At 34.0% G+C, this 13,289-nt stretch overlaps 1 protein-coding gene across 1 annotated transcript; it reads right to left on the reverse strand.

The window, feature by feature from the left end:
* Positions 1–657: 657 nt before the first annotated feature.
* On the reverse strand, positions 658–4,685 carry LOC140036936 (zinc finger CCCH domain-containing protein 14-like). The gene is made up of 3 exons (XM_072080190.1): positions 4,156–4,685; positions 3,114–3,174; positions 658–1,687 (listed from the first exon to the last, which is right to left on the reverse strand). The coding sequence occupies exons 1-3, from the start codon at positions 4,232–4,234 to the stop codon at positions 943–945; spliced, it is 885 nt and encodes a 294-aa protein (XP_071936291.1). The 5' UTR covers positions 4,235–4,685; the 3' UTR covers positions 658–942.
* Positions 4,686–13,289: the final 8,604 nt, after the last annotated feature.

The following is a 13,289-nucleotide window of genomic DNA, read 5'->3' on the forward strand; positions in this document are numbered from 1 at the left end:
AGATCAGTGTTTCCTAAATAAGCCCATTTCAGCGTCTCTGTATAGAATATAGATGCTTTCCATTTTTTGAAACATAGTTTTGGTGGCTGGCTGTTATATACGTAAATTTACAAGTTAAAAGCATGTCTTTCCAAGAGATTTGGCACCTTCCCAGGTGAAACTACTAGCATGACCGCCTAAAGTCAAACATGTGGCATTGATTCTGACCATTCTAAATCAACCATTTACCATCCGCCTGCCTTCAACTAGTTGCTCGCATATTTCTCTCTTATCTCCTCAGATTTCAATTTAGCCCATGGGCGTTCATTTTCTCCACTTTGCTCTAGAATCTAAATCTTTCTGATTTGCAACTCTTTTTGCTTTCTTTTTTCTTAACTAAGATGTTCAACTCAGGGCAGAGAAAGTAATGAATTCTATTCTGGACTTGATTTGAGATTTTGGAGATTGCAACTAGAACTTGTATTTAAAGGAAGCACTTCTGGTAGCAAACGGTTGTTATTTGTACCAGATGAAGAAATAGATATCGCCATACCAAATATTAAGGAAGTGAATTGAGTTTTTCGCAGATTATCAGTTTTTGCAACAGCACAGAGACCTTTTAGAAGTAGACTAGAAACAAATCATACGGCAACACGGAAGTAAACTTCTCAATTGAAATTAGCTTGGCGAAACTTGGATAATATTTTGTTTAAGGAAGGTTCCATCTGAAACAAATATAGAAGCAATTTAGATCCCCAAGATTCCAAAAGGACCACAAAAAAGTTTCAAAAGCTACATGCCCGTAAAGCAACAGATGAGGCTCGAATAATAGAAGCTTAAAAGGATAAAAGCAATTAAACAACTCAATGAGCTCTAATACAGTAAAAATTACCATATCTCTTTCTTCCAAAGCTGCTATTATGTAAAATTTAAAGCTCAACACAAAAGGCACAGGGTGTTTGCTCATGTTGGAGGCTTGCGTAGCTCACTAGCACTATGAGCAAAATGGCATCTATCCCCAAATGTGCAAGAACCTTTTGGAAAATTTTCACACATCTTACTCTTGTACTGCCTAGCTGGAGGAACACCACGACCGAAGGAACCGGATGTATTACTGGTACGACTTGTAGGCCCACCAATGTTCGCTATGAGTTCACGTACCATGCCACTAGCTTGCTTAATTTGATCAAAGGATCCTTCAAGTTCAATATTCCTCTGATTGGAGTCAGTTTCATGGTCTTTTATAGAAAGCTTGACACCTGTGGCTCGACAAATATGTTTGGAATTCACCCCATTCTTTCCAATAATAGCCCCAGCAAGGGAGGCATCAATACTGATCTTTGCTGTCGCTGATGTACCAAAGCTAGCTGCAGCGCCTAAGCCTGGAGGGGATGGTTCAAAATGTCCAGATAGCCTGCCCATTGGTCCCATTGATCGTGGGTCTTGATACCCAGGAGCCAGTGACTTCCCCAGCTCCATGTCACCATGAGCGAAGTGGCATTTGTCACCAAATCTGCATCCTTCCGGAGTGTTGAACTTGGTGCAGAGCTTGGTCTTGACAGTTAGAGTAGGACCGTCACTGAACGGCACATTTCTACCACCTGGCACAGCTGGAGTTGCACCCAAATTTGCCAACTGTGAATGAGCACTATAACCCGGAACATAGTGCAAGAAATGACATCCCTCACCAAACTGGCATCCAGATGTGCTGCATTACACAACAGAAAAAGAAACTTGTATAAATGCAATGAGAATGTATTCTCTCAAAAGTTGAACAAATTAAAAATAAGAGTCAACACAAATCCTAACTGCTCCCTGGAAAAAATGACTCTTGAAATTGCTTTTCAGCAAAAGCCACCTTACTAGGCTGGATAAAATTTCCAAACTAGAAAATTATCCTTAACAGTATCACCATTTACTAACCTCTACGAAGTACTGAAACCTTATTTGTTGGAACCCAACAAAAATACCACGTATTGTCATGCGTACCTCACTCATTTATTGGTAACTAGAACTAGGAAACTCAAATACATGCAATCTCTTACAAAAACATTTCCATTCCATGATCTGAGGAAACTAAGTTCACCAAAACATTATACTGGAGTACTCCTTTAAATAGAAGAAAGTGAAAGAAAGGATAAGTGGTTGAAATGAATAAAGTCAGCTTAATGTCCATTTAATTGCTCCACTTTCTGCAGTTGGGAACAAAGAAAAGCTATTGGGAGAACGGAAGGGCAAAGAAGGTCCATTATATAAGTTAAAAACACCAAAAATTCCCACCTAAAGTTGATGTAAAATTTCTAGCACTAGTATACACAACTACATGAATCTTGTTCGCAATAATTAGTTAAGGTGATTTTTCCTACCCAAAGAACACAAGTCTTGAACCATCCTCAGGAAAAAAGAAAAGATAGAATTAAGAGAAAAAATCTAAGACCTTCGGTTTACTGGTTAAACAATTTGATGTTGCAAAACAGCCAATGAACAAGAATTTACAACACTAAAATCACAGGCAAACAAAAGACACACACTCAACAATTGCCTCAAAAGTCCAATATTTTGGCCAATATAGCCAAGAGTAAATGGGATTAATTGAGCATTTGATGTTTTGAATATCGAATAACACAAAAGTTCAACCTACTCTAGATATTAGTTATAGGGCCATATGAAACTTCGACTTAATGCCAGCTTGTCAATTTTTTGGATATGAGATCAATCTTACATATGTAACTATGGAATAGAAGGCCCACCATCAGCATGACTGGCATTGTGCAGATTAGATTACAGATTGAAAAGAGAAAAAAAAAGCACGCACAAGCACACTCATCACCAGCTGATCATTCTGATTGAGATCATGTCTAAACATGCAAGAAAAGAAGGCAAAATCACCAAGAAAACCAAAAAGGAATTATCCATTATCCGAAATAACCTTTACTCAGCAACCTCAGGTAATGAAAGACTTTTATCCGGTTATTCCACTCATATCGATAGCATTACATGGATAACCAGCACGAAACCACTTGAGCAATAGGATCATCCTTGTCATACGTGCAACATTTCTTAGATATAAAGATATGTGAAGACAAAAAAGATCGAATTAGCGATATTTGTTTTAGATGGATTAAGATTGAAACCTGAAAAACTTCATGCATGGCTTTGATTTGCTTCCTACACCAGTTGTAAAGGACTCCAGTTCTGTTGCAAAAATTGATTATCCCTTTCAGTTAAATTTGAGCTTTCTAACTAGATAACCTTCATGGCCATTTAGCAAGAATAAAAGAAAATGAGGAATCCATCATATACAGATTAAAAACTTAAAACTCATTCGCCTGATTTAGCTGAACTTTCACTATTGCAAATTAATCATTTCCTCTGCAAGTAATCATTACCTTTACATGACACGGGCTGCTACTGAGTATTCTAATGACTATGTGCCAAATATTGTTTGTATGAAGAAGAAACAACAACTTCACCCTTTTTTTTAAAAAAAAATGCATAAGGGGTTAATTAAATGACTTTGTATTCAGTAAATTATTAAAACCACAAGTCTTCATCAGCTTATTTCTGTCATCCTGCCAGTTTTTTAATTTCAGTGCAGTGAACTGATATATCAGAGTGCATCACTATCCAGGCCTCCATAGAATTGAATGTTAAGCTTAGGTGACGCACCCAATCATATACTTAAAATGCATACATTGCTAGATGTGGAACCTCAATACCCTGATCAATATCAATGACTCGCAGTTATCAACTTATTGTAAAAATTCTCCTATATATGAATCAGTCCATCAATTTAACGCCTATCAATTTTAGCAAAATAACAAATAAAAAGTACAATATCACGGAACTGAAAAAAGTTTAAAAAAAATATAGAGAGTTACAAAAAAGAAAACAAATTATATAAATAACAGGAAATTTTTTTTTTAAAGGAACATTGCCACAGCTTTAATTAATTTCAATGTCTTATGATGGATGAATTAAACTGAAAAAAAATCACTTTTTCTGCTTAAAAATCTTGACTTTAGTAAAATTACAATTCAAAACTCAGCAAAACCGCTAAACAAGGAGGGCAACAAGTTCAAAAGTATACACCGTAAGAAATCTAAAAAGTATTCCCCAAAAAAATTACTCGAAGAAAACCCAGAAAAGAAAAAGTGGTATCCCCAGAAAACTAACCATCTCTGGACTTTTTGTAGCCTCCGTTACCGGTAAAAGCGCCGTCTGGTCTTTCTCTCTTTCGCCCCCCAAATTCCATCGCCCCCTCCCCTTATCTGCGCTACAAAAAATACTCTCTCTGAAAAATTTTGTGTTAACAACAATTTTTCACTTTGGTGTAAAGATGAAAAATTTTGGATAAATCAATAAATTCGTATCAAAATAAATTAACGCAGAGCAAAACCCTAGGTAGGGTTCTGAGAGCCGCAGAGAGCGAGAGAGAGAGAGAGATAGAGAAATGAGAGAGGCGGTTCCCACGGAACTCAAATTTTCGATTCAAATTTATTCATTTTGCTACTTCGATCCCGCGCTGATTTTTTTTCTTAAATATCTGTATGGGCCTTTTCCATGGGCCCATTTAAATGAATTCCGCTGATCTGGTACAAGGTTTCTGGGCAGCCTTTCCTTTCTCATCAATCTCAGATATGGTGTGAAAGATGAACCAAGTTAATGCCTTAGCAGTGAAAGATGAATCTAAAAGTTAGATTACGCGAGAATTTCTGAATTTGAGATCTTTCCTTTATACTAAAAAAATAAATAAATTATACTAATTTTTAATAATTAAGTCTAGTATTCAAAAAAGATTTAAACTTTATATATCTTTGAAATTAGATGCATGAGTATAAAATGTTAAGATTATTGGTGAAAACATCAAACTATTCAAATTTCAATGATAAGAGCTCATTTCAATTTAATTTAGAAATTAAACAAGTCAATTATTCAACTCGATTAGAATCTTTTCCTGATATCATATATATATATATATATATATGTATGTATATATATATATATATGAAAGTAGTTATTTTAATTAGAGATGTTTCTCATTCCTACATGACATGCCTAATTGAAGAGAATTAACAAGTTATGGATCATTTGGGTTCTGCTTATATTAAATCATATTTAGATTATATTATGTGTTTTAAAAATTATTTCTAATTTAAAAAAAAAAACTAAATTTATCTTAATGATTATGCTTTCTATCAAATTATTACATATAGAACTATAGTAAAACCTTTTTCAAATCACAATTATTAAAATCTTATATATCCCAAATTACTTCCTTAATCACAAGTATTGAATTCTTACATATCCCAAATTACTTCCTTTTACCACCATACCGTTGATTAGTATTCAAATTGTTCATCATTTCTTCTCTGAATTTTGAATTAATTTAGTGTAAAAAAGAGAATTAACTGTTATATCGACAGATTTACCAATATTGTTGGAAACTAAATATTTATCGATGAAGAAAAATGAATTGCTGGATTTTTTCTACTTAATTAAATATGAACATATAGTTCTAGATTTATGGTCATTAAAAAAATTTAAATTATCTAAAAGAATATTTGTAAAAAAGAATATCTATCAAGTTTTTAATATGGAGTACATAATTTGATGTATACTATCATATTATAGTGAAAGTATGTAAACAAGTTTTTAAAAATTAGTAAACAATTGAACGTTTAAAATACGTTATTTTTTTAAAGTTAATACAGATGAATATGTAGGATTGTTGTTAATTTTTTATTTAAATTATTTATATCTATATAAATTCACAATAAATAAAAAAAATTGTGTTAAGGTACAGGCAAAATTCTAGTTCCATAAGAGAGTTATGCAATGGACACGTACAATGAAATACTCGTGGATATTCTATGAAATTTCTGAGAGACGGGTACTTGGCAAGTCTTTGTAAAATAAATCCGATGAGAAGCCTAACATGGCTAGGTTAAGAGATAATTGAGCATGCCAGAATCAAATTCATGTCTTGAATCTCCCCTTCCACTTTAACTTCAATTAGTATCAAATTGTTTCAATTCCTTACCCTTGAAAGGAAAAAATCGTCTCTTCTAATTCAAAAAGAAAGCGAATGGAAAATAAAGCCCAATCAGGATTCATACTGTTCTGTCAATTTGGCCCAGTGGGAATACAACGTAGCCCAATCATTGTTCTTGTGTCTTTGTTTTTAAACGAAAAAAATTTATATTCTTATTGTTCCAGGGGACGTGAAGGCCCAAACCTTACAAATGGCTGAAATTGATGCCACGTGAATGGATTTACACTAATTTACAAATTAACCTCTCAACTCTCCAAATTCACTAAATTCACCCCAATCATAGGCGCCAGTACCAGTTATTCTGGTCATGATACGACGTCGTCGTTTCCATCTTCCCCCTCCCCTTTCCCGCTGTGAGCTCAGAAATTAAATTCACTGAAAACTGACCTCTGTCCACCAAATCCCTCAAACAAAATCCATACCTAAATGATTGCTTCCCCAAACCGACTTCTTTTTCCCACCTAACAGAAGAAAAAAATGGAAGCTTCCTTAAAATTTCGAGAAAATCAAAGCCCAATTCTCAAATCCAAATCCCATTAAAGATCTTAACCAAGGAGCTTTGCCTAAGTTTCTCATTTTGGGAACCCGGTCTGCTATTCAAGCTCAATTATCGGCCCAATCACCCAACTAGACCTTCTGGTTAGTTTTTAAAACAGGTATCGGTTCTCTCAGGTCTCCCATTCGAGCCCCATTTACAATCAGTGTCGAATATAATCTTCCAATAAATAGTCACAATAGGGGTTTAGATACGAAAATACAATTCGAACCTAATATAAAATTAATAGATATAAATTTACTCTTCACGGGTTTGGGTCAAATTCAAGTTAGACCCGAATGACCCGCTAAGCAAGTAGAACCAACTTAGGTCAACACGGGTTGACCCATTTAATATGTAATTTTATAATTTTATTAATAAATTAGAGGCATAAAATAAATAAAAAGAAAACTAACTAAAGTTATAAATTAGTATTATGAGAACGGAATCATGAATATTATATGAAAATAAGGTATTTTATTTGTGAAAGTGTTGTAATTTTATTTTTGTTCATAATTTTTTTTTGTACAAAAAAAAAATCAAAAAATTATTATAAGATTGGGTTGCAATTTTCTATATTCTTATGAAAACTCCATTATAAAAAAAAACCACCATACTACCAAAGTGAGAGTTAAAAAATAAAAAGAAAGTTAAGTAAACAAATTATTTAGGTTCGGTTGAGGTAATCTGCGAAATTAACGAATCGTGTTTAGATCAAAAAAGTTGATCAATTTAAATTTTCGGATCATGTTCGGATTGACATGATATTTAGAATACTCGAGTCTCAACCGACTCGCCAACTCACGACCAAACTCAATTGCCACCCCTAAACAATAGTAGTACAAGAAGCCCTAGCTTGTACATCAACTCAAGCCCGGATTGGTGATTTTGCAATCAGATGAAGGGTAATTTTAGAAATTCAGCTCCCTTCTCAATGCTTGCCGGATTTATTAGTTCCCGTTGTACATAATGAAAACGGCAACGCCATAGATAAGAGTGATGAAGCGTCGGAGAAGATGACGTTTTCGAGGGTTTTGTTGAGGTGGAGGGTTTAATAGGGAAGGAGGAGGTCTGTGTGAGAATGGTGGTGCCGGTGATGGACTAGGTGTCGGTGAAGCTGCTGTGGGGATTGAGATTTCCGGCAAGGCAGCTGACGAAAGTCGTGGGGAAAAATGCCTATGCCTTGTGCTTAAGAAGAAGATTGGGATTGAGCAGATGGCAGGGGGTAAAATAAGATTTGCGGGCGCGGGGGAGAGTGGTGATGACATGGAAGAGGCGTGTTTGGATGTGAAGAAAGAGCTGAATGTTTTGAAGAGAGAAAAATAGCTGATGAAGAAAGATTTGGAGGACTTTAAATCTGAGATGATGGCTAGAAATTTGACAAAACTGGTACCAGTACTAAAAGGAAATAAACCAGTGAATGCAAAAGGAATGTGTTACCTGCTGTTTATGTAATTAGTTTTCTTTCATTTGAGGGTAATTTTGGGGGAATTTGTTTTTGGTTTACTATATCATTTATTTTAAGAAATGAAAATTTTAATTCTAATATATTTTTCTCCATTTACTTTTAGAAACTTTTAGGCTGCGTTTGGATTAAAGGATTCGATTAAGAATTTGAAATCCTCTCAAATCCCTTTAATTGTTTAAATTTCTTAGAAACTATTTGAATTTGTAAATCATCAATTATTTTAGTACTTCAATTATATTTTGATAATTGGTAAATTACAAATCCAAGTCTCTCTTAAATAACCCGAACCACTGCAGTGATTTGGGTGGATTTCAAATCCTTCATCAAAATTTTTCAATCCAAGTAAGTTTTCATTAGATCAAGAATTGTTGAAAATCATTTTTCTGATGATTCATAATTGATCTAGCCAGGTTTGCTCAAAGGGGCCAAAGTTAACGTCCAAGATCCTAGTGGACTGAAATCATTTTCCCACACAGTGTTGTCACGCATGCATCCGAAAAAAAATTGATAGCATGGTTCAAGTTAAGATTTATGCTGAATTTTAGATTGTGGTCCGGACAACTAATGTGATTGTGTGTTCGTTGAGGGTAATAGGGGGTCAAAACCAAACAAATTGCGGCGTTAAGGGCGGAATATGGTAGTACATTTTAGCACTTTACAAGTCACAACTCGATTGACAGTTAGTTTGACGCGACACCATAATATAATTTGAACGGCCAAGCCAAGAGCATTCGTAAGTTAACAACATTAATGTATTTTAGCAAACCAAAAGAAAAAAAAAAAGGCTCTGGACTGGAGTAAATGTGACTAAATAATGAACCCCAGAAAGCCATTGATCATGTAGATCAGTGGTCATGAATGAGTTTGCCTAGCAAAAGCACAAGTTCTTGTTTCAGTATGAACGTGGGACTCAAATAATGGATGGTTCTTACTGCCTAACTGCAGCAGCAGGCAGCCGCGGCGGGAGCAGCAGGGCAACTTGTTAGTTAGAAGGGGGCTTCCTGATCGATCAAGCCACACAATCCGAAGTTTTGACTTGTTTAAAGGCTTAACTACAGGCATTGGACCTTTCGTTTCTCCTCACGGAGAATGTTATCAAGGATGAACCTGCCTGCAGCCTCTGATGAAACAAATCTTCCAAGAGGTTTAGACAAATAATAGGCAATGCTATTCTCAAAGGCGCCCATCCTGATAGTGTACTCTTGGAGAAAATAGTTTTAGTTGTGGATTATAGAGGAGAATTACCAACGGAAGGCAATCAGAATAATAGTTAAGCTAAGGATCAAAGAGGTAACTGGAAGCAATTTGGTATCTGTTTCGATTTATGTGTTTGCTGCATCTTTTCAGCGCTTTTGCAGGTGTTAAAGTCATTGCAGCTCATGGATTATTTTGTTGTTTGTCAAGGTTTCTTTCAGCCAGTACAAGACAACTAAGAAAAGGGTGGTGGCAAGCGCTCCCCGGTTCTTTCGTTCTTGCATGTTATATGTCGGTATCACCTTCTAAAACAAATGGTTCAGGATAGAAGACCTCGGCTTGGTTTCATTGGAGGATAAGTTCAGGTGCGGTAAACATGTCAAAAAGCTAAATGGTTTCTTTATTAAAGTAGTAAGGTCACAGTACTACTTAGGAGCTGATGTAATTGGGGTAACAGTCCCGCGCTTAGTACCCTGTTAAGAGGCATTTGCCTCTCCTTTGTATCCAAAAAAAAAAAAAAAGTAGTTAGGTCACAAAATACCATTTTATCCATCATAGGTAAAACTGTAAGCTATCATTTACTCTATTTCTTTTTCTCTTTGTTGTAGCGTGCAAAACATTTCATTTTGCATTTTTTTTTGTTGTATCTATCCAAATAACATGGAGAACATCAATTTTGTCTATTCTATTTCCTTTTACTCTCGTTAAGTCAGTAAATATACCATCCAGATAATCATGTGTTCCTTTGTTCAAACTAGGGCTGCAATCGAATCGAGCAACTCGTGAGTTGCTCGAGTCCGAGTTTGAACTGACTAAGGGTCTGTTTGATAACATAAAAAAGTGCTGAATTTGAATTTTTTTAGATGTTTTGAGTGTTTGATAAATGAAAATTCATTTGCTGAACTTGTTAAGTAGTGCTGGACTCGAAGTCAAAGATATTCAACTCGTTAACTCGTGAGTCAACTCGATTATATATATATATATATATTATTTTTTATTTTAATAGTAAAATTATATATATTATTATTTGTTAAGAAAATTTATTATTTTATTCATTTTTTATTAAAATTAAACAATTATATTTTTTATTTTTTAAGCTCGAACTTTATATTTTGAACTTGTCAAACTCGAGTTTGAGTTCGAACTTCATAAAACTAAGTTGAGACTCAATTCGATTAACTCAAAATTTGACTTGACTCGACCTGTTTGCACTGCTAGTTCAAACTAGGGTGGGCACGTGTGGGGTACTTGCCTAATGCTCCATTTAGCTGATCCGACCCATATATTGCGAATCAACCATTTTTTGACCTTTACCTACCCCACATATTAGTGGGTACTTGGTTATCGAGTGCTAGTTGAGATAAGGTCGAGTCAATGGGCACCCATCCCATTCTGCTTATCATTTAATTTTTAAAAAAAAATGATTTATAGTAATTTAATTTTATATTTTACATATTTATCTAAGATTTAATAAAGATTTTTTCTCAAAAAAGTCTCTCACCAAGAAACAAACATGAGAAGCGAATACTAGAAAAAGGAAAAAAATTAAAAGAGTTCAAAATCAATAAAAATTTGAAATAAGTAGCACCTTTTTTTAATTTTATATTCCACATTAATTAAACTCTTTTCTAAAAAATATAAGATCATGACCTCTACAAATGAAACTTATAAACAAACTATAGTCTCCCATATTTTTAATGTGATTTATTCAATGATAGCTTATTTAGCTTTAAAACTATTGTTTTATTGTATGTGTATAAAAATAAAAAAATAAAAAAAATGTGTATGCGGGGGCGAGTTGGGTACTTACGAATTTTTAATTATGTGACACTAACCCTTCCCATATCTAAGCTGATATCCGACCCTCTTTTGATCCGATCAAATAATATGAATTGGGTATCCTAATTTTCAGATTAGATTGGATCATATATGACGGATTTTTGGATTAGCGGATTTTATCTACTCCTAATTCAAACTAGGGGTGTAATTGAGTGCCCAAATTCGATTTGAATTAAAAAATTTGGTCAAGAGTTCAAACTCTTGAAATTTGAGCTCGAATTCAAGTTCAATTATAAATTGCATTGCTCGAATTCGAGCTCGTGCTCATCAAGCCAAATCAAACTTATTTCGAGCTCAATTGAGTTTAGTTTAACCTAATCGAGTTTAAGAAATATTAATTTATATTTTATATAATTTCAAAAAGCGACAAAATAGAAATTTCATACTAATAAATTAATAAAATTAAGAAAAACATATATATGTAAAGCTCGATTGAACTCGATTAAACTCGACGGCCTTTCAAGTTTCACATATTAAATTTGAACTCAACTTGTCAAGTAGTTTGAATTACTTGAATTCAAGTTTGAACTTGGTCAATGGGAGTTCGAGTTTGAATTTGGATTAAGCGAGCTTGCGAACTACTAGATTAAACTCGACTCATTTGCACCCCAAGTTCATACCCTCACTTTCTTATGAGAGATTTAGACTGGATGGTAAGATGAATAGAATTGCAAATAAGAAATTTTGAATTTAAGACTTCTCACTAATTTTTTTAAAAAAAATACTTGGTTTCTCCGTCCCTTGGCCAATAGGAACCCAAAAGAAGGGGCCATATCTCTTGAACACGGCCCAAAATTTACTCCATCCTCGTGGGTCTAGGTTAGGGCCGAAAAGATTTGGGTGTAATTGAAGGATCGAGTCACTAATACCATTAACAAGGCCTTTTATATTCCCAACAGAAATCAGCTAAACATTACCATGTGCTCCATGATCAAATCCTGAAATTTTCTTCGCCTACACCGTCACCTTGGTCAGTGAAGCAGCCCATAGGATTTTCCTTTTTTCTTTTTTTTTTTGTTTTTTTAACAAACAGACCATACGATTTATCTCAAGTTTACGTGATAGTCCTACATGGGTAGCACTTTTTTTTTTTGGTTGAAAGTAACTCACCTTCCGAAATTGTATCAAAATTCTTATTCTAAAGTTGGCTGTCCAAAAAAATATAAAAGAGTAACTTTTTTAGAAATGCACTCATTAATATCCCCATGATAGTCCATTATTTTTGTAAACTTTTTTTCCATCCATCTCAAATACAACATGCATTGACTTTTCTCCTGTTAAGGGGTACTAAGATTGAAATATATTTTTCAAAATATTCTACTTACATGTCCATTTTATATACTCAAAGCTCTAATGTCAATTTACAATTTTTCACTCCGCTATTATAGACAGTTTCATCCATGAAAATTTTTAATCAGCCCGTTATATTAAAGAATTTTTTTTTATTTTTACCCAAATCAAATTTGTGAAAATGAACTTGACGGTAATATATTATACATTATACACCATCTTATTACCAAAGATATGTTTGTATTCCTTTTGAATAATAAACTTAAGCAAAAACAAGTTTATCCAAATTTAGCTCTTACCTATAATCATCGCCAAAAGCATTATTTAGAAAATTATATGTTTGGATAGTAGATTATTTGGGATATTTTTGTGAAATAAAATACTGTAAGACTCTATTGATATAATGTATGTAAAAAAAAAAAAGACGGTTCAAAAATGCGTTGATGATGCAAGTATATAAAATTTGGCAAATAAAACACTATCCAAAGAAAGTTTCCCTATATTCCTGCTGTGTTTGCTATTCCAACAAATTAGGTATATATTTTGAAGAACTTAATTGAATTAACCAAAAACTTACTAATCCACTTGGTCTTTTTTTTTTTTTTGATGGAAAAGCCTCTCCTATTTCCACATCCAATTGCAAGACTCTACCTAACGAACCCGGCGACAAAACAACTATAGCAATCAAACCCATTTTAGTCAATTCACACCACCTACCATATCAATCCAGGCGCTTTACGAACAATTTGAAGAATGGACAAAGCAGTGAATTCTTCAAATCTCCAAGGCCAAAACCGTCCTTTAAAATCACCAACACACGGTAGAAAAATATAATAGTACTTTAAAAAAAAAGAGAAAGGAAAAAAGAAAAACTTGCGTGCCCCCAAATTAGGCCTTCTCTCCGCTCGTATATATTATAAACACGCACT

This window comes from Coffea arabica, chromosome 2e (genome assembly GCF_036785885.1).
Source record: "Coffea arabica cultivar ET-39 chromosome 2e, Coffea Arabica ET-39 HiFi, whole genome shotgun sequence".
NCBI classification, from domain to species: domain Eukaryota; kingdom Viridiplantae; phylum Streptophyta; class Magnoliopsida; order Gentianales; family Rubiaceae; genus Coffea; species Coffea arabica.